The sequence below is a fragment of the Elgaria multicarinata genome, chromosome 1 (genome assembly GCF_023053635.1).
Source record: "Elgaria multicarinata webbii isolate HBS135686 ecotype San Diego chromosome 1, rElgMul1.1.pri, whole genome shotgun sequence".
NCBI lineage: Eukaryota > Metazoa > Chordata > Lepidosauria > Squamata > Anguidae > Elgaria > Elgaria multicarinata.
In genome coordinates, this window is record NC_086171.1 from 83,339,344 (window position 1) to 83,366,442 (window position 27,099).

Below are 27,099 nucleotides of genomic sequence, written 5' to 3' on the forward strand. Positions count from 1 at the left end.
CCTTTCAAAGTGACCCTTGTTGTTTTTGCTGGAAAAGACTGAGACAGCTGCCGTCTGGAAATTGCTTGCTCCTTTCCATGGTTGTACATAGGGTGGATATAATTTGCAGTGAATCAATTACAGCCTCTTCTGACACACAACAGAGGCGTTCCTGGGCCTGTTTTACAGGTTTATCTGGAGGGGGAACATTAAGACTATGACTACTCTAATTAGGACAAGGCGGGTGCATACTATGTGCTCTATGACAACTATGAAGTTAGCATAAGGGACTTGCGCACCTCCACATACAGGAGTGAACATCTTTGAAGTGACCACAAAAACTTCCAATAGTGAATAGAATGGTGGAGCAAGATATATGGCTCGAATGTGCCTCCCCTCAAGAAAAAGGTAAGTTCTGTTTTATATAAGATAGAAAACTTGGTTATATAAATGTTGAAAGCAACAGCCTTGTTCAGGAAGTCAGGAAGTTGTCAAGCAAATACAAACTTCTGAGCATCTAAGGTGATTATTAGATTTACAGTGCAAAGGTGAAGGACTCTAGTATGAAGCCTGCAATAAAGTTTGCTACTTTATTTTTATTTATTTTTAATTGACCAGTTGCTTTAGAGGGGAAAGGATGGGGGAAATGAGTTTCCTCCATATTTAAATTGGGCAAGACACTGATGTTTTGAAAACAGTTTTGGTATATAGCAGTGGTTTAGTAAAGAAGTAGAGTTTCTTTCCACTCTAAATATGAGTCGAAATTCAGGGCACAGTATGGGTAATTGAGAGTTTTATTATTTAGTTAAAATATTTACTTATATTTTTGTATTTTAATACAGAATATTTAAAATATTCTGCTAATTTAAATACAGTGCTGCTTTGACGTGACAACAATAATATGTAAAGTGAGAAAGAGCACAATCTGAAGGAAAAGGTATCAATTGGAACCCTCTGTGTGTGCTGGGGAATTCTTGGAATTTGCAAAATTTCGCATTGAATCGTATGAATAGAACAGGAAATACTTTTGGATGTAATTGTGAGGATCTAGGATTAAATATAATATCTATTAATGTAGGGAATCTGATGTACATCTGTGTGTGTGTGTGTGTGTGTGTGTGTGTGTGTGTGTGTGTGTGTGTATCCATCCTATTTTGTTAGATTCCTATTCCACCCCTTTCCTAAGGTTGGATAATGACTGGGAAGTGGGGGTGAGGGGTGGACAGGGACAATAACATCACAATACCAGATTGATATATACATTAATAGGGGGCTCCTATGGTGCCTGGGAGAGCATCCCAGGGCCCATAACAGATGTTGGATTCCCCCTCCTGCAGCTGTAGACATTCCTATAATCTTGAGAAGGGGAACCCGAGATTACATATTTCCCCTTCCATTGTCGCCGCACAGCCACCATGGAAGCACTGTGATGGCTGTTCTTCCAAGGTCACAACTGTGACCTTAGAACACCTCGGGGGAGAGAAGGAGAGGAAAGATCAGGATCCTACAGCTTCTTCATCACCGCCCCTGCCACCACCAATAAGTGAGCTAGAGGCCATCTGGCTGATATATTTATTTATTTAGCAGGAGAAATAGGAGAAGGATAAATGGGAGGTGAAACTTCTTCCATCATTCTTCCTGGCCTGCCTGGCTCTTCCTGGCAGGACATAGGATAGATAGAGGGCTCCAAAATACATATAAACTAAAATGAAATCCTGCTCTAGTGTAACCTGGGTCTTGCGTTTTATCAAAGCCATGGATAGTAGTGACTAAAAATAACAGATCCTGCCTTGCAGGATCAGACCAAAGGTTCATTTTGAGTTATATTCTGTTTGCAAGAGCTTCTAACCAGGTGGGCACCTCTAGGAAATTCACAAGCAGGACATGAAAATGATGTGATGGCCTTCTATTGCTGGGGTCTCCAATGTGGTGCTCATGAGTAACAGTGTACCTGCAAATACCACTTTTGGTGGTTTTTATTTTATTCCTTAAGCATTTTTTTTAAAAAAAAAATTAAAACATTTTAAAAAAGAGCTGGTATACTAACATGCTGCAACATGAAGTGTTGTACTCTAACACCATCGTATTTGGGTGGAAAAACTGGTTTTGCGTTTTGGAGCTGAGGTCCCACCTCTCCTTTGTTCTTAATTTTTTGGGCAAGTTACTTTCCTTTTAATCTCACCAGTTTGCCTTCTGGGAAATGAGTATTTTGTGACTGGCCATGTCCACCATGGCAGCCATTTTTATCAATAGTGAACATCTGCCATGGCAACTATTTTATGTGAGCACCCACAGCACTCTCTCAAAATTCCAAATGTGCCCACTAACCCCAAAATGGTGGAGACCCTGTCCTGTTCTGTGTTCCCAGCATCTGATATTTAGAGGTATGAAGGCTCTGGATTTGGAAGCTCCCTTAAGATACAATGGCTACTTGCATTTGTCTAAATGTTTTTTGAAGCCAAATAAGCTACTGGTCATCACCACCACTATGAAGCCTTTTGTATAGTCTTGTGTAAATGTTGCACAGTCTTCAAAAGGTGGAATGCTGACAGTCTACTTAAGTGCCTTTCTCCAAATGTTTAGGATGTCCAGTCTTAGAAATGCATGTTGACATTGCGTGCAATAAAGAGCCCGCCCACATGCTGCCTCTCCAGATGACAATCTCAAACATCTCACCATTCCAAGTTTCATTATAAAGGTCAAAAAAGCCTGGGACATATTGTTCTATTTCCCCACTCTGTAGATAAATTTCTCAGATTAGTCATTTTTACATATTTCGGCATTAATGGAATCAAATATTTGAATTTCATGTTTTCTCAGCTGGGATAACTATAGGCCTGGTTTGGGGAAGGGTGGCAAGTTTCTGGTCATGCGGGATCTGGGCCTTTTATAGGAAGCATTTCTAGACATGATCTCTTTGTATTATCACTGCTAGTCTTAGTTTGCATATTGTTTGCAACACCACTTAGAAATTGAAGCAAAGAAGTCGTGTGGCAACATTATTAACACACTGATGTACAATTTTAGCTTGCGTGGGTTGGAAATTTTCCTGGAAGAGAACAGAAAATTGCCTCCATATTGTGGGAGGATGCTGCAGGGTCGGCTCGCTGTACCATTTGCAGTGGGGACTGCCCTTATGCACAATCCTTTTTAGGGAATGTGTTTGATGTGATTTTGGAACGGGCCTCCCAGCTCTTTGTCCTTTACCCAGCACTGGCGCTTCACCTGTCCCAAATCCAACCCTCGGGTGTTGCCAGATGGTCCCACCCCCTTTCCCCTCAGTGCCCATCCGTTTGGTAGTTTCCCAGCGTTTGCGTGCCTTCTTCCCTCACACACACACAAATTCTAAAAGGTTGGAATGCGTCTCCTAAGCCTTAGCTACCGATAGTAAGATTTTGAAGCTAAAGTATAAATTTTTATGAACCGCCCAGAGAGCTTCGGCTATGGGGCGGTGTAGAAGTGTAATAAATGAAAATGAAATGAAATGAATTTTGGCCCCTGTCCCCTTTTGTTTTTGACTTCCCCCCCCCCCCCACATCACTGGAATACGACACCTGAAAGCTTTTCCAAAATAAAATTCAGCCCACGGACGGAAGGATTCAACACTCCTGATCCATGAACATTCAAGGTCCATTACTTCATAAGGAGATACTTAGTTTCCTGCTTGCAGCTCCGCACATGAGACTGTGCACCATTGGAAATTGTGATCCGGCTATACGGTTTGCTAGCACATGGCACATTGCTCTATCAGAGAGACTAACTTACCATAGGATGCTCATGACGGGGCTCACCAGACATGGTAACGTCATAGAAATATGGTTTCCCTTCATAATGCAGGGTGGCCCAAGATCGCAGGCCTCTGGGAACTGAAAACGTATTTTGGAAGAATTTGGTGAAATGAATCAGGTGGGGGCAGACTTCAGGCATCTGGCATCCCCCCCACTTTTCTAGAATCCAGAGAGCCACCAAAAGGAAGAGCCAGGTATGAAATAGTGGCTAGGAGATGGGTGAAGCCAGGTGCAAATTGGTGGCTCAATAGACAGTCAGTTAATACTGTGCCATACATGGCCACTATATAGAATCTACACCTGATTTACTACAGATCAGAGATACTAGCAGCCTGATGGTGTGTGTGTGTGTGTGGATTCCCTGTTGTTGCTATTGTTAAACAATTCAGAGTAAGAAACTCTTGTTAATCTACTCCAGATCCTCCAGTGATCTACAGTAGATTGTGAACTATATTCTGCCTACCCATAACGTAAAAACAACTGTCTTGTGATATAAGAATTTAAAATGATGTATGCTGGAGTGCTGCAGACATGTGTTAAGTTTATTGTTTGTTTCTTACCTAGTTAAAATACATGGATGGATAGCTAGATAGTGTTGTGGGTATGGCTGCACTATCTGAAGCTGTAATGGACTCATCTGTGAGAATTTTGGATTTTGATTCACTTGTCGAGGGTGTGAAGATGGACAAATTTCAGATTAAGGTGGCTATATATGTATAAATGAATTGACTTACCCTCTGTTTTCGTTTTTGGTGATTTCTGTGAAAATGACATAGGCCATAGCTAGACCTAAGGTTTATCCCTGGATCGTCCTGGGGTCAAACCTGTTCATCTAGGTGACACATAGGGGATCCAATGCTCAGGCAGGGGCAAACCCTGGATGATCCCAGGATAAACCTTAGGTCTAGCTGTGGCCATACATCATAGAGATGCCTTAAGGAAAGAAAACTATAACATTTCAGAATGATAGATTCAGGGATTTTTGTGTGCTAAGTGCCTTTCAAGTTGGTGGGGGGGGGAGACTAAAGAGGGACACCCCCATAGTTTGTATGGTATCGTATACATATATTGTAATTGTGCTGCTAAATAAGTAACCAGTAAACTTTCAGGCAGGTGTGTGTATTGTTTTTTTTTTCTACAAGAGGAACCTTTACAGTTTTGGGTTTGTTTGTTTGTGTGTGTGTGGGGGGGGGGGTTGTCCAAAAGGTGATTCTTGCCTCCCCACTCCCCACCTGTGATTTTCTGAGCAATTCACTCTGCTCTTTGCGGTGTGAGTGTTACACACACAGCGTGCTAGAGCAGAACTTACTGCAACTGTCCTAGGAAAGAGCTGCAGGAAATTAGTCAGGGCTGATTCCAAAGGCAAGGTCAGCAGTCGGCAGTCCAAAGTCCAAACAAAGAGCGTTCCAGAGAAGATTATCAGGGAAATGCAAGGGAAGCATCCGGAAGCTGTGAAAGCATACTGGAAGTTTGTCCAGTACTCTTTGCTTTTAAGATTGACCTTCAGAGCGGTGGAGGCTGGTGGCTCCGATCTCGGGACTACTGGAATCCAATCTGGGTTTCAGTCAGAACCAGCTGGAACTTTAAAGGAACTATCCAAGGTGCTGAAGCTATTTGGGGGGTCAGGATTCAGCTTCTTGATAGCTACTTTAAGGTCTTGGCTGGTTCTAATTCCATTGCTTCAGCGCCCCAACCAGAGCATAACTACAGGCCATCTCTGCCCTGAGGAATAATGCTCTACTCGCAAACAGAGCCTTGCTCATGAATATGCCTTTACTCACAAGGAGTCTTTATCCCTCAGGCAGACACTTTTATGCCTGGTAGCCAGCTGAACCAGCACCTTAGGTGTCTGCCTCCAAGTCAGAGGGAGCTGACTCCATCTTGAGGGAAAGGTCCTATGACTGCTTTCCCCCTGCCCGCCCCACGGCCCAGGATGACCCTGATCTGTTTCAAGTTCCTTAGACACAACTTAGGGGGTGGTTTCAAGTCAACCTTTGAAGAGGAATCCTCCAGAGGTGGCATGACAGCAACTCTAAAACCCTACTTGCTTGTAAAGTCCTCAGAGCACCAATTTTTTTAGGCGGTGAGTGTGTGAAGGGTGTCCTTCTCTGTCTTTGTTTCTGAATGAGAAGCCCAGCTCATCACTGGCTGTACATTAAACAGTGCGAGAGGAGGCAGCAGAGGTGGCAAGACCACTTCACTCTCCCCACCCCCAGCTACACTCCCTGACTGACTGCAGCTTCTGTGCAGCCCCCGATTATAAGTTGCAGCCACTGCTGCACCTGCCTGTGGGAAACCAGTAAGTGGGACGTGAGGGCAACAGCACACACACACCCCGCTCGTGTTCCCCAGCAACAGGTGTACATAGGCATACTGCATATAGCCCCTACTACTAGGGGTCAATGACAGCCTTCTCCTCCAGGAATTTGTCGAACCCCCTTTTAAAGCCATCCAAGTTGGTGGCCATCACAATGTCTTGTGGTAGAGAATTCCATTGTTTATGCATTCTGTGCTATCCCAGACACTGTCAATTTTTTATATACATTTCCCTTGCAAATTCCCCATATAAGAAAATTCCAGGGGGAGGGAGAGAGGGGGTAGTATTGTGACTGACAGTTCTAGCTTCCAACCAGCCCCCCCTCCTTTTACTTTCATTCACAGCATTCTTGGAAGGGGTGTAGAAGGAACATATTAAGAGGCTACTCTTGGGTTTTCACTACAGTCTGGAGGATGCCCTGCTTTGGTTTAGATATCTCTTGGATGTAAGAAACATGAGGAAAGAGTGAAGAAACAAGATATGCCTAACATGAAAAGTAGATAGGGAAGAAGGGGAAGGGTTTTTAATAAAAAAAAAAGGATAAGGAGCAATGATTCAAAACTTCTGCAAACCTGGGCCTAATCTACACCAAGCAGGATATAGCACTATGAAAGTGGCATATGGCATGTGTCATGGGTCCCAACAGTTGTCAGTGCACTTCAATACCTCTGTAAAGCAGTAGTGTGGCTCCTGCCTTTTATATACCGCTTTCATAGTGCAATGTCCTGCTTGGTGTAGATGAGGCCCTAATGTTGATTTAGGGTGAATGTTAGTGTGAACAGAATGAAATGGTTCAGTCACAATGCAAAACTGTCCTTGCCTCTGGTACACCTGCACAGTTTCCTCCTGGGACTGTGGTCCAGCTCACTTTCCAGGGTTTTGCAATACTTGGGGAGGAAATAAAGAGAAACTGGTCGCCAACAGTAGACCAGCACTACTGCAGCAGAAGATGTGTGTTCATTTATTGCAAGCATGTATTGTAGGGGTGTAGAACCTCAGGCCTGGGTCCCAAACCAGCCCCCCGGGGTTTGCCAGAAGGCTTCGCTCTCTAGCCCAGGCCCTTGCCTCTTTGCCCAGCCACTGGTCATTGGTGGTTTCAACAGCCTTTGTGCAATTTTCCCATTCTAAAAGGCCTGGGTTCAGTAGGACCTTTAAGCTAGAATATGCTCGAGATATGTGCTGCTTGGGCCTCATGCCTTTTGCATTGGGCCTTGATCCCTTTGGCCTTCAGCCACACACCCATCTCTACAAGCAGCCCCCAAGAGCTGCTTGTCCGAACTTTAATTCGGCCCTTAGGCTGAAAGATGTTCAACACCCCTGATCCATTCGATAGTAGCTTTCATATCACGTTACTGGTGCTGAGTAGCATACTCATGCATTTATTTATTTTTTAAAAATGATATAGGATGAAAGATTAATTCGTATCTTATCTGCATGTGCATCCATTTTTTCTTTGAATGAGAGTGTACCACCCTTATCCATAGCATATCAAAGAATATTTTCCTTTTTGTTTTGTTCACAACACACAATATACTAATGGGACTAAATCTTCTCTAGGGGAACTTTGAATGCCCTTATATTTTACCAGGACAATATCCACTTAATTTTATATCATGGAAACGCATCCTGATTCCAGGTTTTTGGGGCTCTTGGGTAAGACACCCTCAATGGGCTCCGTTCCTAGGTGACTCTACCTTCTCATCAGTATTGTCACCAGCTGCTATTGCTCCTCACCCTCTTTCTCATCACTGATAGCACATCCTTGCTTCATAGGCAGGGAGCCAGGGAGCAAGTAGGCAGTGACACCCGCTGCTCCTCCTTCTCATTGCCTCCATTGTCTGGGCCAGAGCAAGAGGCGGGTGGATAAGTGGGTTGCAATGATAAGGAGAAAGCCCAGGAGGGCGGTTGTCAGTGGGTCCCTGCTAGGGTGTGGGCCTTTAGCAGGTGCCCAACCATGTCCACCCTTGACGCCAGGCATACTAAATTGTACAGTGACTTAACATCAGTATTTGTGAGGGACAGGGCTATCTTAAGTGGGACAGGAAGGAAGAGAAGTTGTGTGTGGGGTGGGGCATTTTTGTCAGGCATTTCAGAAATGGGATTGAAGGAATTTGCTATGTCATAGAATCATAGAATAGTAGAGTCAGCTCCAGGGCTGATATAGTTGGATGGGCCCAGATGACATTGGTCCCATTTGGAGAAATGGATTGGCTAGAGCCACTAATTCATCATCCCAACCCCTTGCAGCCCATCAAGATCGGGGTGGGGGAGGAGGTGTTACTCCAGAATGCCATTTTTGCTCTCAAATTTTGTAATTAGCATTAAGCCCAGGAACACATAAGTTCATTTCTGTGAGATTTTGGAAATTTGGACAGATTTAGATGTAAAGGACATTAGAATTCTGTGATATCAGAATAACAATAAATTAAAAAATAGTATTTTTGGTATATTTTTCCTGTAGAATATTTTGTTTCTGTAGAAAAATATATGTTTTAAATTGGTGTTCCCTAGTACAGCACTAGAGGGTGCAAAGGAGACTAAGGAGACTAATTAGTTCACTGATTCTTGGTGTCATCAAGAACACATTTCATTTATATTTATATTCAAGAAAAGCAAACGTAGCTCTTGAAATGTGGTATTTCAGTCTTTGAATTGGAAAAAGCTCTGCTAACATATGTCTGAGCTGCTGAGTTCAATTTCTTAATGTCTTTAAAATTCTATGTTATTCAGATTTTGCTTGAGAAAAAAATGGGTTTTGTGGCACCTAAAATTCTTACAAATTTTATTAAGACATATGCTTTAATGGAGGAGAACTGGGTTCATCAGATGCAAAGACTGTGATCCTTAGTTATCAGGTAAAGGAAAACCACATCAAGGTTGGAATTAAATGTCAATGGAATGCAAAAAGTTCAGTCTGTGACAATTTAATTAGCACTTAAATATATGCAAAATTATAATACAATCAGGTGATAATATAATCATCTTAGCATTGCTGAGTAAATTAACACCTCTGTGGGAGAAGAACCTTTGTATCTTTTCAGACACAAATGAATAAAATCAAACTTTTTGGTAATTTGCACTTTCATGTTGGACTTTCCCTTTAAAGATAATTTGCATGTACATGCTGGAGTTTTCCTTTGAAGTTCCTTTGTTCCAGGATGGACACCTTAAGAGTGACGTGGCAGGTTGACAAGTTTTGCTGGTTTCTGAATATTGCCATTTCTGGTGTTGGATTTCTTTACATTACTTCCTTTGCAAAGAGACCGGCTTGTGTGACCTATTTAGAATGCAAAGGGGGCAGTGATGGCAGATAATAGCATGTAGTGGAAGATGAGCAAGTGAATGAACCTCTGATGTTGTGGCTAAATTTATTAGGTCCTGTATTAGTGTTGTGAGAAATTATAGGGAAGGCACTGGAACTTTTGGGGGTTAGGAATAATCTGAGACCTTAAATGAATTGTCATACCTCCCCTCACTCAATTTGGGTGAACCCTTACATGTGTGTGTGTGTGTGTGTAGGCACCGTGAGTGTGAAACTCTGCCTCCTACATTTGTAGATAGATAACATCAATACACTTTTTACATCTAATTGGGGTAGATGAGATGCCCATTTCACCAGATGTTTGTTCAGGTACACGTTGCTTGAAAAGCCAAAGGTGCGCACATTCCCTGTGTCTCATTTGTAGAGTGGAACACATGTTTTGGATGCCTTCCATTTTCAGAGATTGCTTCAGTGTTCTGACCAGTCTGCATAGAGGGACCGTGAACAACATGGATCTTTAGGGAGGCAAATTAAACCCATTTATGTCATCTATAGAATTCAGAATATATGTAGAGTTCTAAATTCTATGGACTGCTTAAGACGGCTGCAAATGGCCAAAGAGTCCCAGAGGCACTTGGCTGGCAGGAAATGCCTGCTTCTTGTTTCCAGTCAGGCTTATAAATCAGTGGAGGCAGAAATGGATTCACTCCATGCCTGCTTGTAACATTGAAAGCTGTGGCTGCTTTGCTATTGGAAAGAAATAGGATAGATGTTGAAGATCAAGTGCTGGCTGAGTTGAAAGGGACTTTCTGTATGATGTTTGATGGTAGAGTTTCAAGATGAATTGCCCCAGTCTATTTTTCAGACTCCTTTGTCTTACTCGAAGTTACGGGACACTGGACATTCAGTGTATCCTGAGTGGACATGACAGGCATCTTCTCATCCAGTATCTGACAGGGTCAGCCAGCTTTAAAGGCAGATTATAGCTCTTGCAGAGGAAAGCTTAAGCTAACCTTCTCCAACCTGGTGCTCTCCAGATGTTTTAGTTAGACTGCAACTCCCATCATTCCCAGACAGCATGGGAGGGCACCAGGTTGGGGAAGTTTGCTTTAGATTATAGTCCTTTAGGGCACAATCCTATGCATGTTTAGACAGAGAAAAGGCCTACAACTCTCAGCATGTCCCAGCTAGCCATGTTGGCTGGGGCATGCTGGGAGTTTTCAGCCTTTTCTCTGTCTAAACATGCATAGGATTGTGACTTTCGTTGCTTTTAAATTCACCCAAAACCTTTCAAACGGTGTTGGGCAGGGAAAACCACACAAGCGAGACCAGCGCTGCTTCCTTAACCTAACTTACAAATGCATGCACAGTTGTTGATATTTATTTTCAAAGTGGATAATTCTGATCATGGATCTCCTACCCTTCTTTTCTTTTTCTGATGTTTCCAAGAAAAGCAGAAGCTGGGTGGTCACAGTGATTTTTTTTTTTTTTTTTTGGTCTACTGCTAACGTAAGCTGCCCAGAGAACATATTTTGATAGATAGCCATATAAATGTGCTAAATACAAATAATGTTATTAATTCAACTGTGATAAGGGGGAAGCGGCTTTGTGACTGAAATTGTGAGTGAAACGGAGATGTAATTGAGGCCCTTAAACTGTACTGCAGGAAGCAGCAACGTAATCATTTCTGTAAATGATTTCCGTAAATTTCTGTTTGCTATTAACAAAAGAGCCTGCCTGGTTCACTCAGAATGGAGACTTTTGAGTTAACAGCAGGATTTTATATTTTTAAAAATGGAGGGGTGACAATTGCCTTCTACTTTCTTGTTCTGCTAGTCCTAGGGACAATGAAACTTGAAACCAGCACATCACGTGGCAAAGCCCAATTTAATATCCGTAAACCCTCCTCTTCTATGTCATCTTAGGACTCAAAGTATGCAGAAATCTTGACTACAACATCCAATCAGACTCCACCATGTTTCCTATTGCCCTGCTCCATTAACTTGTTTTTGGCACATCTTGCCTGAAGAAGAGATCTGGAGTTGCAGATTTCTTGTGATCTTTTGAGTTTGTCTAATAAACGTATTACACTATATGGATTTTGGAACATTTCTATAATGTAGGCACATGGGGCTCATGGGCCCCACTGCATGCCTCGAGACATCTTTCTGAGTGCCTGCTGGGGTGCCCTACCATTGGGGATGTCATCAGATTCAGCATCAATTCCTTAAACTCCACTAAGGACTCTGCCCATATTGGGCATCCAGGAATGTATGCACACACTTTCCCCTAAACCAGCCCGCCCCAGCAGAATTTCTTTGGCCCCATCCAGAGAAATGTCCTGTATTCTTGTCATCAGTTTCGGACAGGGGTGTTGAAAACCTTTCAGCTTGAGGGCATAATTCCATTTCGGAGAAGCTTTCAGAGGCCACATTCCAGTGGTGGGTCTTGTTGCAAGGATCTAACTCTGAGGAGAAGCATTTGGAAGTTTTAGAATGGGGGAAAATCCTGCCCAAAACAGGGGAATTGCCAAATGATCAGCAGCCAGGGGAAAGGTGTGGGGCCAAAGGTAGGGGACATGGCCATCTGGTCAACCCCAGTTGGTTGGATTTGGACCCCAGATGGGCTAGATTTGGTCTGCGACCCTGAAGTTCAACACCCCCGGCCTAGGGGCTACAAGAATCCTCTGCAGCCCCCTCTTTCCATTGTCAGTTGCTATCACAAACCCATGCCCTACTAGGCACATGCAGAATTGCTTATGATATACCACCCCACCCAACTCTGGCTCACCCTTCCTTCTTCGTTGCTCTACTCCTCCTACCTGTGCAAGAGCCAGCCTATCCCATATTCCCTGTTTCTCTGCCGCTGTTGCCAGTTTTCAATTTCAGGAACGACACTTCTATTGAGTGCTAATTGTACTTTTTTTTCCTGAACTGCAAGATAGGAGCATGTACAAAGTATCTTTCTTGCATCCTTGAGTAACCACAGACTATCCTCTCACATACAATATTGGGGACCAGGGTTTCTTGGTCGGAAGGGTGTGGTGGCTTCTGATAGACATGTCTAATTTTACAAATTAAACAGTGATGACACCTAACCATTTAAGCAGGGTGTTCCTTGGATCTGAGGGACTTTGAGAGTTAATAGGCCAGCAATATAAATTGCATCCCTTACTCTCAGCCCGAAATATAGAAGTGCATCATCCTGTCTTGAGTACTTTTTTTTTTAAAAAAAGCATCAGTCTGAAAATCAATTAGTCTAATTCAGTTGCTGCTTTTCCAATCCCCTGACTCATGACCTAATTCTTTATTCATCTTTCCCTGTAGGTATTTTATAACTGGAGAAGCCACTAGGGTGGAACTGCCCATAAGACCTGCATGTTCCAGGAATAGCCACTTAAATGAATGGAGCACGGGTTTTATTCTTTACATTCATTGTGACCTTCAGCTGAAAACTTCTTTGCATTCTCTCTCTCTCTCTCTCTCTCTCTCTCTCTCTCTCTCTCTCTCACACACACACACACACACACACACACACACATCCTTCCTTTTTTAAAAGCATGGTGATAAATGGCTTGCTTTGAGAGCCACGTACGGATAGCGCAGGTGGTAGGATTTTTTTTTTGATCTCCATGTATGGAGCTATACATTCCGACATTCTTGTGTACTTGTAACACCCCCTTTCTCACACCAAAGATCACTGCCTGAGTGCCACTCCCCTCTTTCTACCATATGAACGATTGCTGAAGGCATTTCACCTGCTCTGTGCTGTGTGTTCACTTGCTTTGCAGCTGCGTATCTGGCACTTAAAAGCGAAGAGGGTTTTGTTCTTTGGGTCAAAATGTATCATAGAGAAGCATTACTCTCCTGATCACAAGCTATTATCAGAAGGACTGGCTTCTCCCATACAAACGTGCCAAGGTACTAAGGTCATCAGCTGAGGCCCTTCTCTGGGTATCCCAAGCTTCTCAGGTTAGTTAAATGGCTACCTAGGACACAGACTTGGTGCCCTGAGGGTGTAATGCGCTCCCCAAACATGTTTACCTAGACACCACTTTCCTTTATTATAGTCTCCATGCAAAAGTGGCTTTGTTGCTCAAGCTTTTAATGCCACATAATAATGATGTTTACAATATGGATTTCAGTTGTTCTCAGTTGCTTTGCATTGTTATTCTTCTGTTTCAATTTCCTGGAAGTTGCCTTAGAGATAATTTGATTGGAAGACAGCATATAAGTCTTTACAATTACTTAATTAATGGAATATAAGAGCTGTGCTAGATCAGACCATAGGCCTATCTAGTCCAACATTCTGTTAGTGCAGTGGCCAACCAGATGCCCAAAGGGGAAGCCCACAAGACATGAAAGCTCATGTTTCCCTGCAACTGACATACAGAAGTATACTGCCTCTGAAACTGGAGGCAATATATAGCCATCATGGCTAGTAGATAGCCTTATCTGCCATGAATTTATCTATTCCCCTTTTAAAACCATCCAAGCTGGTGCCCATTGCTACACCTTGTGGTAGTGAATTCCATGTTTTAACCATCTGCTGGGTAAATAAGTACTTTATCTGTCTTGAATACCCCACCATTCAGCATTATGGGATGACCACAGATTCAAGTACTTTGAGAAAGGGAGGAACATTTTTCCCTGTCCACTTCCAGATACACCATGCATAGTTTTATACACTTCTATTCCATACTATTGTTTTTTCTAATCTAAAAAGCCCCAAATGTTATAACCATGCCCCTGCTCAGTTTGGTTGCCTTTTTCCACACTTCCCCCGGTAAAGCATTATTTCTGAGGTGTGGTGACCAGAACTGTACACAGTATTCCAAATATGGTCACACTATAGATTTGTAGAAGGCATTATGTTATTGACAGTTTTATTTTCAATTCCTTTGAACTCCAACATGGAATTTGCCTTTTTTCAACATTTTCATTGAGCTGTCCACCACAATCCCAAGAGCTGTTTCTTGGCCACTGCCAACTAAGACCCCCATGAACGTATATGTGAATTTAGGATTTTTTACCCCAAAGTGCATCACTTTACATTTTAATTCAACTGCATTTGCCATTTTAATGTCCATTCCCACAATCTAGGGATATTTATTTATTTATTTATTTTTATTTATTTATTACATTTTTACACCGCCCAATAGCCGAAGCTCTCTGGGCGGTTCACAAAAATTAAAACCATAATAAAACAACCAACAGGTTAAAAGCACAAATACAAAATACAGTATAAAAAGCACAACCAGGACAAAAACCACACAGTAAAATTGATATAAAATTAAAATACAGAGTTAAAACAGTAAAATTTAAATTTAAGTTAAAATTGTTAAAATACTGAGAGAATAAAAAGGTCTTCAGCTGGCGACGAAAGGAGTACAGTGTAGGCGCCAGGCGGACCTCTCTGGGGAGCTCATTCCACAACCGGGGTGCCACAGCGGAGAAAGCCCTCCTCCTAGTAGCCACCTGCCTTACTTCATTTAGCAGAGGCACACGGAGAAGGGGCCCCTGTAGATGATCTTAAGGTCCGGGCAGGTACATATGGGAGGAGTCGTTCCTTCAAATAACCTGGCCCCAAACCGTTTAGGGCTTTAAATGTCAATACCAGCACTTTGAATCAGGCCCGAACCTGGACTAGCAGCCAATGAAGTTGTAAAAGGACTGGTGTAATGTGATCTCTCTGGCCAGTCCCTGTTAGTAAACGGGCTGCCCTGTTTTGTACCAGCTGAAGCTTCCGGACCGTTTTCAAAGGCAGCCCCACGTATAACGCATTGCAGTAATCCAAACGAGAGGTTATCAGAGCATGGATAACAGTAGCTAGGCTATCTCTGTCCAGATAAGGGCGTAGTTGGTATATCAACCTAACTGATAAAATGTGCTCTTTGCCACTGAGTTCACCTGTGCCTCAAGTGACAGTTCTGGATCCAAGACATATCCTTTTGGAGTTCTTAACAATTCCCTTTTGTTTTAACCACCCTAAATAATTTGGTTCCATCAACAAACATGGTCACATAACTGCTCACCCCGAACTCCAGATGAACAAGTTTAAAAGCACAGATCTTTGGGAACTCCACTGTTTACATCCCTCCATTGTGAGAAGTTACTGTTTATTCCAACTCTTTGCTTTCTAGTCTTTAACCAGTTACTGATCCAGGGTTTGTTCTTAGGTTATGATTCTGGCTTGTTGTGAGAGAGACAAGCCAACATTCCTAGTCAGACATCAGCTAACCAAGCTAGAGACAGATTTTTTTTTTTTTAAACTACTCCTACTAGCAGGAGGAGCCAAGTGAATGATTGGCCCACTCATGGTAGCCATGAGTTGAAAACAATTCTGGTTTACCGTGACATCCCAACTGGGCCGCAACCTCAATCTTGTTGGTTTTTTTTTGTTTGTTTGTTTAGGTCGCCACCCAATTCCGCCTTCTTCCTTAATTCCCTTCCAAGATCCTTGATCCACCCTCTGCTTTATGTTATATAGCAATGAAGACACAACCTTTTTCTCTCTTTTTTTGGTATTGCTAGTAGCTAAAGAGATTTACTTAGCACTGATGGTTAGGAGATGCTTGCTTAAATTAGTATTAATGGGTTTTGATGGCTTGTAGCTACTAAGGATTGAACTAAATAGGTAAACAAGTTGGAATGTAGCTAGTTAAGAAGTTTGAGGTTTACAACTGACCAGCAAGAATTGGTGCATGCTCCAAGTGCGTGCTGGTTGCTTTTAGGGGAACCGATGTTGCTTTAAAGACTAGCACTGTCTGGGTATATGTATGCTCGCTCCCCACCCCACCCCAAAGCTCAACCTGTATTTCTGCAGTATTTATATATTTGAAGGATGTAACCTGCTATTCAGCCAAAAAAGACTCCCAGAGTAGCTTAGAAATATCAACAGTCCCTGCCCTAAGACTTATAATCTAAAATGCACGACACTCAAAGAAAGGGGGCTGGGAGGGAGGGAAAGGCAAACTCAGGCACGGATTCTTAGTTACAACATTTTTTATAATGACTAGTTGGAACGCATACTTTTCAATGAGAGGAGGAACCAAAAGTTGCTGGTCTTTCAGCAGAGACAATGAAACGGCCCTGTTTCCCTTCTTTCCCTTTGCTGCAGCCTCATGGAATGGCGACAGGTGAGGGAGGTGGCTTCTCAGCATGTTACAGAGTGATGTTATGGCATAATTGTAAACAATATAGAAACCTTATATATGAATATGGCAGTGTAAGGCTTATTACTGAAGATCTATTGGACTGATTTTGCTTATTTTTGTTTTAAACTAAACCTTGAGCAGTGTAGACATGCAGAAAATGTTGTAACTTCGTAAAAGTTTAAAGTTTGAACTTTAATAGTAATTAATTTCCTCCACGCCAAACTTGCAGGTCAGCCCCTCCACTAACGGGATGACAGACAGCCCTGCTCGGCCAATCAACATTGTGTGAAGACAGGCTTCTGGCACAGTAGCATTGTTAGGAGACAACCAATCAGGAGGAAGGGTGCGGGGCTGCGTTGTATGCAAATTTCAGAGGGGTGATACACTATGCATGAACCACATTTATATTATTCATGAGCCCCTCTGTGGGGAGGGGACTAAGGGGCAAAAAAGTGGGAAAGGAGCAGAACTACAGGCGCTCATGGTGCATGGGCTTTACACTATTATTACAAGAAAACTGTAAAAAAAAAGAAATGTAAAGCTATCCCTTGGAACTTCCTATCACTTAGGGAAACGGGGAAGCAGAAACTAAAGCACTTACTTTTTGAACTGCATTGAATCCACACTTCAGTTGGATTCATATATTCCTCTAGCCACAGTGCTGTGTTGGTACATGAGATGCATAAGCTATTACCCTAAGACTGTGTGTTGCAAACTGTCGATCCCCATATGGGTCATGGGATACCACCAGGAAGGAAGTATGGGAAGAGCTGCTTCTCATATTGAAAACAGGTCCTCTAGAAAGTCGGGGGTCCCAAAGTGTGGGTGATAATCCTGCCGGCACTGGGAAAGGGAGGAATGAGGCAACAAGTCCAGCTATTCTGTACCCCTGTATGTCAGGCTATGTAGAATCAGGCAGATCACAGAGTGGGTTCTGGAAGTTTGAAGGAGTGTTGAGTAGTGTTGGTGTGTGCAATTGTGCATGTAGAGCAGGCTTCCTCAACATGGTGCCCGCCAGATTCTTCAGAATTCTACTCCCAGTTATTCCTGACCATTGGCCATGCCAACTGGGGCTGCTGGGAGTTGGTCTAAAATGTCTAGAGGTTCCCAGGTTGTGGAAGGCTGATGCAGAGTCTGAGAAAAGTTGAATAGTTTCTCCATGAGGATTTGTCCTGTTCAGTAAGATGCCTGGGATGTCTTGTTCCCATTTGGAACAGAGCTGACTCCTGGAATCCCTTCCATGTACAATAACAATAGCACTGAAAGCAGATTAAAATCTCAAACATCTGGGCCATACCAAGTCACACCAGGAATTCTAAGCACAGTTTTATTTATTTTATTACACTTCCGTACTGCCTAACAGCTCTCTGGATGGTTCATAAAATAAGATTTAAAACCAAAAACTACAATAACATTATAAAAGTTAATATATATAAAAAAATACAGTTAAAAAAAGTTGGATATCTCTGGACCCAAGAAAGTATCTTCCCTTTGCTATGCTATGTGAGGCTTGATAGGCGTTCTGATAGATGAAACTGTGCAGTGCAAGTACAGTGCAGTGCATTACAGCAGCCACAGTCGTGTCTGCTGTATGTTAAGGCCCGTCAGTAATCTGAGCATTCTACCATTATAATTTATTAGCGGGGGGGGGAAGGGGAATTTAGGGTCCTAAAGTGAAAAATATTTCAGGAATCTTTCTGAAACGCGGGTACTGCCAGAAAGAAATGCTGGCTTTACATTCCCTGCGCGTTTCAGGGAGATTCCTGAAATATTGAGGTCTGGGTGGGAGTTTAAAGGAGAAAAAGGGAGAAAAACTCTGTCTGTCACAATCTGCTTTGTTTTCCTCGGGGGGGTGGCGACTTTTTTTTTGCGCACTCGTAGCGCAAAAGGGGAAGCCTCCCGGTGGAATCCAAAAACAGGATTAAATTCCCCTATCTATCCGATTGATGGAATGGCCTTTCTTTTTTCGAAAGACCGTTCCATCAATTTTTAATTAATTTTTAAAATCCCCATGTTTCTCAATGGGGAATCTGATAAGCTCACGCATGCGCGTGAGCTTCAGAATCCCCAGAGAGAGGAGGGAGAAGCAGGGAGAGCGCGGCCGGCGCTCATCCCCGACGGGCCAGGTAAGTGGGGTTAGGGGAGCTTGCCTGGAGCCGCTGCTGCATTCGTGCAGCGGCGGGCCCAGGCGTAGCGGGGGGGGGGAAATCGGGGGGGGGGGAAGTCGCCCCCCACCCCCCGGTTTCACCTTGTCCGTCGGCTGCAGCCCGGGGTTTCAATTGAGCGCCCGGCTGCACCCGAAAGCAAGCCGGGCGCTCACTTGAAACCCTGGGCTGCAGTCGACTTGGGCGGAGGGGGGGGGGGAGGAGAGGGGGCCCTGCGTAGCTGGGGTGGGGGTGCGGGGGGACCTTCCCTAGACTCGCCGCAGCTCGAACTGCGGCGGCGAGGGTAGGGAAGAGCCGGGCCGCTGGTGTGTGTGTGTGTGTGTGATTGAGTGATTGATTCCCTGGTCTCTCGGAGGCTATGCAATCAATCACACACACACACACACACACACACCCATCCATCACACACACACACACACACACACACACACACACACACACACACCCCACCCCACCCCACCCCACCCAGACGCGCCGGGGAATGAGAGGAAGGACTTCCCTTACCTTCCTCGTTGCTGCTCTGGCGCGAAATGGGGTTCTCTGCCGGAAACGGAAGTGACGTCACTTCTGGCAGGGAAGCACATTTCCTGCCAGAGCAGCAACATGGAAGGTAAGGGAAGTCCTTCCTTTCCCCCGGCGCGTGCGCGCGCGCGGTGTGTGGGGGGTGTGGGGGTGGGGGTGGGGGGTGTGTGTGTGGGTGGTGTGTGTGTGGGGGTGGGTGGGGTGGGGTGTGGGGGGGTGGGGGGGGGTGGGGTGGGGGGGTGGGGTGTGTGTGTGTGTGTGTCTGTGGGTGTGTGGGGTGTGTGTGGGGGGGGTGGGGTGTGTGTGTGTGTGTGGTGTGTGTGTGTGTGGGGTGTGTGTGTGGTGTGAGTGGGGGTGTGTGGGTGGGTGTGGGGGGGTGTGTGTGGGGGGGTGGTGGTGTGGGGGGGGGGTGGGGGGGTGGGGAGTGGAGGTGGGGGGTGGGTGTGGGTGTGGGGTGTGTGTGTGGGTCTGTGGGTCTGTGGGGTGTGTGTGGGGGGGGGTGGGGGGTGTGTGTGGTGTGTGTGTGTGTGGGGTGGGTGGGTGGGTGTGTGGGGTGGGTGTGTGGTGTGTGTGTGGGGGGGTGGGGGGTGTGGGTGGGTGGGTGGGTGTGGGGGGTGTGGGTGTGGGGTGGGTGGGTGGGGTGGGTGTGTGTGTGGGTGGGGTGGGTGGGTGAGTGGGGTGTGTGCAGGAGCCTTGCCTCTCCCCCCCCCCCCGGCGTGTGTGTGTATATGTATCCCCTGGCCTCTGCTGCTGCCTACCGTGGCAGCGGCGGGAGGCTAAGACCTGCTGGTGTGTGTGTGGGGGGGGGGGAGGATTCCGCGCGATGCCCCCCCCACCCCTCACTCCCCAACGTTCCCTCACCCCCCCACCGCGCGCTCCCTTACCTCCCTTCGCTCACTCATAGAATAGAAGAGTTGGAAGGGGCCTACAAGGTCATCCAGTCCAACCCCCTGCTCAGTGCAGGAATCAACCCTATTATTATTATTATTATTTTATTTATTTATTTATTTATATAGCACCATAACTGTACATGGTGCTGTACAGAGTACGCAGTAAATAGCAAGACCCAGTAAACAGTAAGGAGGGAAAGAGAATGCAAACAGGCACAGGGAAGTGTAAACAGGCACAGGGAAGGGTGAAACTAACAGTATAAAGTATTATTAATTCCAGTGTGTAGTACTATTGAAAGCAAGCTCTGATGCATAAGGAATGGGCCTCTGCCCTTATTCTTTGGTACCTTTTGAATTTCACCAGGTGCTGTATGAATACAAGTGACACCTGCTGAAATTCCCTTTTCTATGCAACTGTAAAAGAGGCAGGAGCCCTGTACTCCTTTGCATATGGTCACAAGGTGGGGCTGGTGACTCCGATGTCAGTGGGTCTATGAATCCGTGGTATATGCATAGGATTGTAGGATTTTATGTCTAACCTTGCATAGGATTGTAGGATTTATGTACCCACAGATTCATAGCCCCACCGACATTGGAGTCACCAGCCCCCTGCCCTGTGACCATATGAAAAGGAGCACAGGGCTCCTGTATCTTTAACAGTTGCATAGAAAAGGGAATATCAGCAGAGGGGAACCTGGTGAAGTTCCCTCTTCATCACACCAGTTAAAGGTGCAGGAGAAAAATATTTTTTTTACTTAATTAACATTAAAGAATGCACAATGGTTGTGCATTCTTTAATGTTAATTAAGTAAAAAATATAATTTTTTTACAGTTATATTTATAAATATAAATTTCAGCAGATATCATTTGTATGCATGTAGCACCTGGTGAAATTTCCTCTTCATCACAACATTTAAAGTCGCAGGAGCCTTGCCTCTTTTGTATCTGGTCAAGATGGCAGGGTTCCTGCAGCTTTAACTGTTGTGACGAAGAGGGAATTTCACCAGGTTCTCCATATATACAAATGACACCTGCTGAAATTCCCTTTTCTATGCAACTGTAAAAGAGGCAGGAGCCCTGTACTCCTTTGCATATGGTCACAAGGTGGGGCTGGTGACTCCGATGTCAGTGGGTCTATGAATCCGTGGTATATGCATAGGATTGTAGGATTTTATGTCTAACCTTGCATAGGATTGTAGGATTTATGTACCCACAGATTCATAGCCCCACCGACATTGGAGTCACCAGCCCCCTGCCCTGTGACCATATGAAAAGGAGCACAGGGCTCCTGTATCTTTAACAGTTGCATAGAAAAGGGAATTTCAGCAGAGGGGAACCTGGTGAAGTTCCCTCTTCATCACACCAGTTAAAGGTGCAGGAGAAAAATATTTTTTTTACTTAATTAACATTAAAGAATGCACAATGGTTGTGCATTCTTTAATGTTAATTAAGTAAAAAATATAATTTTTTTACAGTTATATTTATAAATATAAATTTCAGCAGATATCATTTGTATATATGGAGAACCTGGTGAAATTCCCTCTTCGTCACAACAGTTAAAGCTGCAGGAGCTATACTAGAGTGACCAGATTTAAAAGAGGGCAAGGCACCTGCACCTTTAACTTTTGTGAGGAAGAGGGAATTTCACCAGGTTCTCCCTATATACAAATGACACCTGCTGAAATCCCCTTTTCTAGGCAACTGTTAAAAATGCAGGAGCCCTGTCTTCCTTTTCATGTGGCTAGGGAGGCCATATGCAAAAGAGTACAGGGCTCCTGTATCTTTAATAGTTGCCTAGAAAAGGGGATTTCAGCAGGTGTCATTTGTATGCATGTAGCACCTGGTGAAATTCTCTCTTCATCACAACATTTAAAGTCGCAGGAGCCTTACCTCTTTTGTATCTGGTCAAGATGGCAGGGTTCCTGCAGCTTTAACTGTTGTGACGAAGAGGGAATTTCACCAGGTTCTCCATATATACAAATGATATCTGCTGAAATTTATATTTATAAATATAACTGTAAAAAAATTATATTTTTTACTTAATTAACATTAAAGAATGCACAACCATTGTGCATTCTTTAATGTTAATTAAGTAAAAAAATATTTTTCTCCTGCACCTTTAACTGGTGTGATGATGAGGGAACTTCACCAGGTTCCCCTCTGCTGAAATTCCCTTTTCTATGCAACTGTTAAAGATACAGGAGCCCTGTGCTCCTTTTCATATGGTCACAGGGGCAGGGGGCTGGTGACTCCAATGTCAGTGGGGCTATGAATCTGTGGGTACATAAATCCTACAATCCTATGCAAGGTTAGACATAAAATCCTACAATCCTATGCATATACCACGGATTCATAGACCCACTGACATCGGAGTCACCAGCCCCACCTTGTGACCATATGCAACGGAGTACAGGGCTCCTGTATCTTTTACAGTTGCCTAGAAAAGGGAATTTCAGCAGGTGTCATTTGTATATATGGAGAACCTGGTGAAATTCCCTCTTCGTCACAACAGTTAAAGCTGCAGGAACCCTGCCATCTTGAACAGATACAAAAGAGGCAAGGCTCCTGCGACTTTAAATGTTGTGATGAAGAGGAAATTTCACCAGGTGCTACATGCATATAAATGATATCTGCTGAAATTTATATTTATAAATATAACTGTAAAAAATTATATTTTTTACTTAATTAACATTAAAGAATGCACCATTGTGCATTCTTTAATGTTAATTAAGTAAAAAAAATATTTTTCACCTGCACCTTTAACTGGTGTGATGAAGAGGGAACTTCACCAGGTTCCCCTCTGCTGAAATTCCCTTTTCTATGCAACTGTTAAAGATACAGGAGCCCTGTGCTCCTTTTCATATGGTCACAGGGGCAGGGGGCTGGTGACTCCAATGTCGGTGGGGCTATGAATCTGTGGGTACATAAATCCTACAATCCTATGCAAGGTTAGACATAAAATCCTACAATTCTATGCAAATACCCACAGATTCATAGACCCACTGACATCGGAGTCACCAGCCCCACCTTGTGACCATATGTAAAGGAGTAAAGGGCTCCTGTATTTTTAATAGTTGCATAGAAAAGGGAATTTCAGCAGGTGTCATTTGTATGCATGTAGCACCTGGTGAAATTCTCTCTTCATCACAACATTTAAAGTCGTAGGAGCCTTGCCTCTTTTGTATCTGGTCAAGATGGCAGGGTTCCTGCAGCTTTAACTGTTGTGACGAAGAGGGAATTTCACCAGGTTCTCCATATATACAAATGACACCTGCTGAAATTCCCTTTTCTAGGCAACTGTAAAAGATACAGGAGCCCTGTACTCCGTTGCATATGGTCACAAGGTGGGGCTGGTGACTCCGATGTCAGTGGGTCTATGAATCCGTGGGTATATGCATAGAATTGTAGGATTTTATGTCTAACCTTGCATAGGATTGTAGGATTTATGTACCCATGGATTCATAGCCCCACTGACATCGGAGTCACCAGCCCCCTGCCCCTGTGACCATATGAAAAGGAGCACAGGGCTCCTGTATCTTTAACAGTTGCATCGAAAAGGGAATTTCAGCAGGTGTCATTTGTATATATGGAGAACCTGGTGAAATCCCCTCTTCATCACAACAGTGAAAGCTGCAGGAACTATACTAGAGTAACCGCATTTAAAAGAGGGAAGGGCTCGTTATCCTTTACAAAAAGCCATGAAATTCAATGAACAAAAAACCTACGGTTTATAAAACAACGTTAAGGCCCTACACTTTTCCACCAAGCACCAAAAAGCGGGGAAATTGGGAGTTAAGGCTCGCCAGCCTTAACGCCACATCCTCCCTAAGGAGGCAGAAAGTACCAGTGAAATTCTCATTCTGCCAAAGCAGATAAACCATGAGGACAGGATGGAGAATAGGATATGCAGAGGTGACTGTGGGGTTGTGGAAAACTGATGACGAACAACTTAGAGCCACCTACTTCTTTTTTTGTTTAGAGCAGCCCTTCCCCAACCTGGTGCCCTCCAAAGGTGTTGGACTGCGACGATCTATCATTGCAAGTCAGTATGTCCCATGGTCAGGAATGCTGGGACAGCAGGATGGGGAACGTAGGGGGGCGCCTCCAGGCAAGCCCCCCCCACCTCACCCCGCTTACCTGCTCTGTCGTCGTTGGGCCCGGCCTTGAACAGAACGCCCTGGTGCACCCAGAAGCAAGGCCACACTTGCAGCCTTGCTTCTGGGTGGACCCAGGGGCTCAATTCAAGCCTGGGCCAGGTGACGACGGAGCAGGTAAGAACCCCCCCACACACACCTGGTCCCTTACCTGGACCTGCTGCTACCGCTGCACAAAGTGCAGCAGCTCCAGCCAACCCCCCTTCTGCCTGGCCCCTTACCTGGAGCTGCCACTGCACAAACTGTTGCGGTGGCAGCTCCAGGCAAGCCCCCCCCGCACCCCACCACTTACCTTCTCCGTCATGGCCTGACCCATGCTTGAATCGAGCCCCTGAGTCCACCCAGAAGCAAGGCTGCAGGTGCGGACTTGCTTCCGGGTGGACCAGGGCACTCGATTCAAGCCGGGGCTCAACGACAACGGAGCAGGTAAGTGGGATGGGCTGGGGTGGGGGCTTGCCTGGAGCCGTTGCTGCAGTTTGCACAGCAGTGGCAGTGGGTCTAGGTAAGGGCCCAGGCAGGAGGGGGTTGCTTACCTGCTCCGTCGTCCCCGGGCCCAGGCTTGAATTGAGGTTCTGGATGGACCAGGGTGCTCAGTTCAAGTTCAGGCCCAGTGACAATGGAACACGTAAGTGGGTTGGGGCTTACCTGGCAGCAGAGCCAGGCAGGAGGGGGTGGGGTTTCTTACCTGCTCCGTCGTCACAGTCCAACACCTTTGGAGGGCACCAGGTTGGGGAAGGGCTGCTCTAAACAAAAAAAGAAGTAGGTGGCTCTAAGTTGTTCGTCATCAGTTTTCCACAACCCCACAGTCACCTCTGCATATCCTATTCTCCATCCTGTCCTCATGGTTTATCTGCTTTGGCAGAATGAGAATTTCACTGGTACTTTCTGCCTCCTTAGGGAGGATGTGGCGTTAAGGCTGGCGAGCCTTAACTCCCAATTTCCCCGCTTTTTGGTGCTTGGTGGAAAAGTGTAGGGCCTTAACGTTGTTTTATAAACCGTAGGTTTTTTGTTCATTGAATTTAAATTAATGATCGTGGGTATTGTTCCTATTGGGTCTGTGACTGCATAACAAAAATGTATGTATGTATGTATGTATGTATGAGCTGCTTTCTGTGCTGTGGACCTGATCCTATCATGTTGACTCATAAGAAAGTCCTAGTGTGCTTGTGAGCTTACTCACAAGTAAATGTGCAGTGGATTACACCACAATTTCAATTACACCACAATTTCAATTGCAGCCTCAATCAGTTTAAGGCAGCCTTCCCCCCCCCTCCCAACCTCCAGATGCATTGGACTACAACTCCCAGCATCCCCAGCCAGCCAGGCCAAAGGGCCAGGGCTGATGGGAGGCATAGTCCAAAACATGTGGAGAGCGCCAGGTTGGGCAAGGCAGGGTTAAGGAGTAACTTGTCTCATCTGAGACACATTTACCTGGGACGGAGTCAGGGCCAGCGGGATTTGTTTCCGCGTAAACAAGCGCGGGATCAGGTCGTACATGGAAGATGGGTGTGCGGGCTGAGGTGAATCCGACTCCCAAGCTCTCGCCCTGGCTCCCTGGAGAAGCCAAACTCCGTCCAGCACCGGCCACGCCACGGCGCAGGCGTAACCAGGCTTTCTCTGTGACGTCGCGCTCCCTCCGGGCCGGCGCGAGCCGAGCTGAGCGCGTGGGCCAAGATCCCAACTGTGGTGGCGGTTAAGCGGCGGTTGGGCGGGACGCGCCAGAGCGCGCCGGCTCCGCTAGGGGGCGGCTGGCGTCGAGGCGGCCCGAGCGAGAGACCCGCCGGCGGCCGCGGGGGTGGCGGTGGGCGGCGCCAAGAGGAAGAAGGACGGCTTGGCAGCCGCGGGCGCAGCGCTTCCTGGTCCTGCGTTGGTTTTCACGGGCGGCCACAGGTTGAAGTTGGGGCCCCACCCGCCCCACCGTGCGGTCGGTCGGTCGGTCGGTCGGGGGACGACGGAGCCAGCAGGTAGCAAGCCGGGACTGGGAGGGAATGTGTGTGTGAGGGAGGGAGTGCGTGCGTGCGTGTCGGAGGGAGTGGAGAGGAGAGCGCGCGCCTCGCCCAGCCTTTTGCCCTGAGGAGAAGGAGCCAGCGGCTGAGGGGGGAAAGTTCGTTCGTCGTGCTGGAAGCGGAGCGGAAAGAAGCGTTGCCTCGTTTGGTCCTCCTCCGCTCGGCAAGTTCCAGGGAGAAGTGGAGATTGTGGGGGTTACGACGGCGGCGGCGGGGTGGGGTGGGGGCAATAAAATTGTGTGGCTCTGTCCGCCTCCTGGCTCCGCCAGTGCCCGTTGTGGTTGGTGGGGCGGAGGGCAGGGCAGTCACTGGTAGGTGGAGCCAGGAGCAAAAACAGGCAGGCATGAAGGCATTCCGCACACGTTTATACACACAGGCAGGCATTCTCCCTCCCTCCCTCCCTCCCTCTCACTGGCAGGTAGGCAACCCACCCACCCCATACACACAGGCAGGCATTCTCCCTCTCACTGGCAGGTAGGCACCCCCCCCCCGCCCCACATACACACAGGCAGGCATTCTCCCTCCCTCCCTCCCTCTGACAGGTAGGCACCCCCACCCCACATACACACAGGCAGGCATTCTCTCTCTCTCTCTCTCTCTCTCTCTCTCTCTCTCTCTCTCTCTCTCTCTCTCTCTCTCTCTCTCTCTGAGGCAGGTCTTCCCTCTTTCTCACCCATCTCTCTCTCTCACGCTCTCTCTCAGACAGGGTTTTCACCAAAGGATCTGGAAGAGCCATGTGCCCAGACCAACTTCCAAGTACTGGGCTTCTAGGGAATAGAGGAGCTTTCCTGATGTGCTTTGTTCTCTCCCAAGCTCCCCTTGCGGAGTCAGCCAGCTTGCCTCGCTGCACAAATGATCAC

General features: G+C 45.7%; 1 protein-coding gene across 3 annotated transcripts in view; it reads left to right on the top strand.

Moving 5' to 3' along the window:
- The first annotated feature begins 320 nt into the window (after nt 1-320).
- The window catches only part of PTPN3 (protein tyrosine phosphatase non-receptor type 3), a 131,960-nt gene continuing 105,181 nt past the window's right edge, over nt 321-27,099 (top strand). For 2 of the 3 annotated variants that reach the window (XM_063131202.1, XM_063131219.1), the window contains exon 1: nt 321-387. In XM_063131202.1, the coding sequence (XP_062987272.1) occupies nt 339-387 (49 nt within the window). In that variant the 5' untranslated portion in view covers nt 321-338. Of the gene's footprint in view, nt 388-26,091; nt 26,198-27,099 lie in introns of those variants that run through there. The other variant, XM_063131211.1, reaches the window with a different exon arrangement.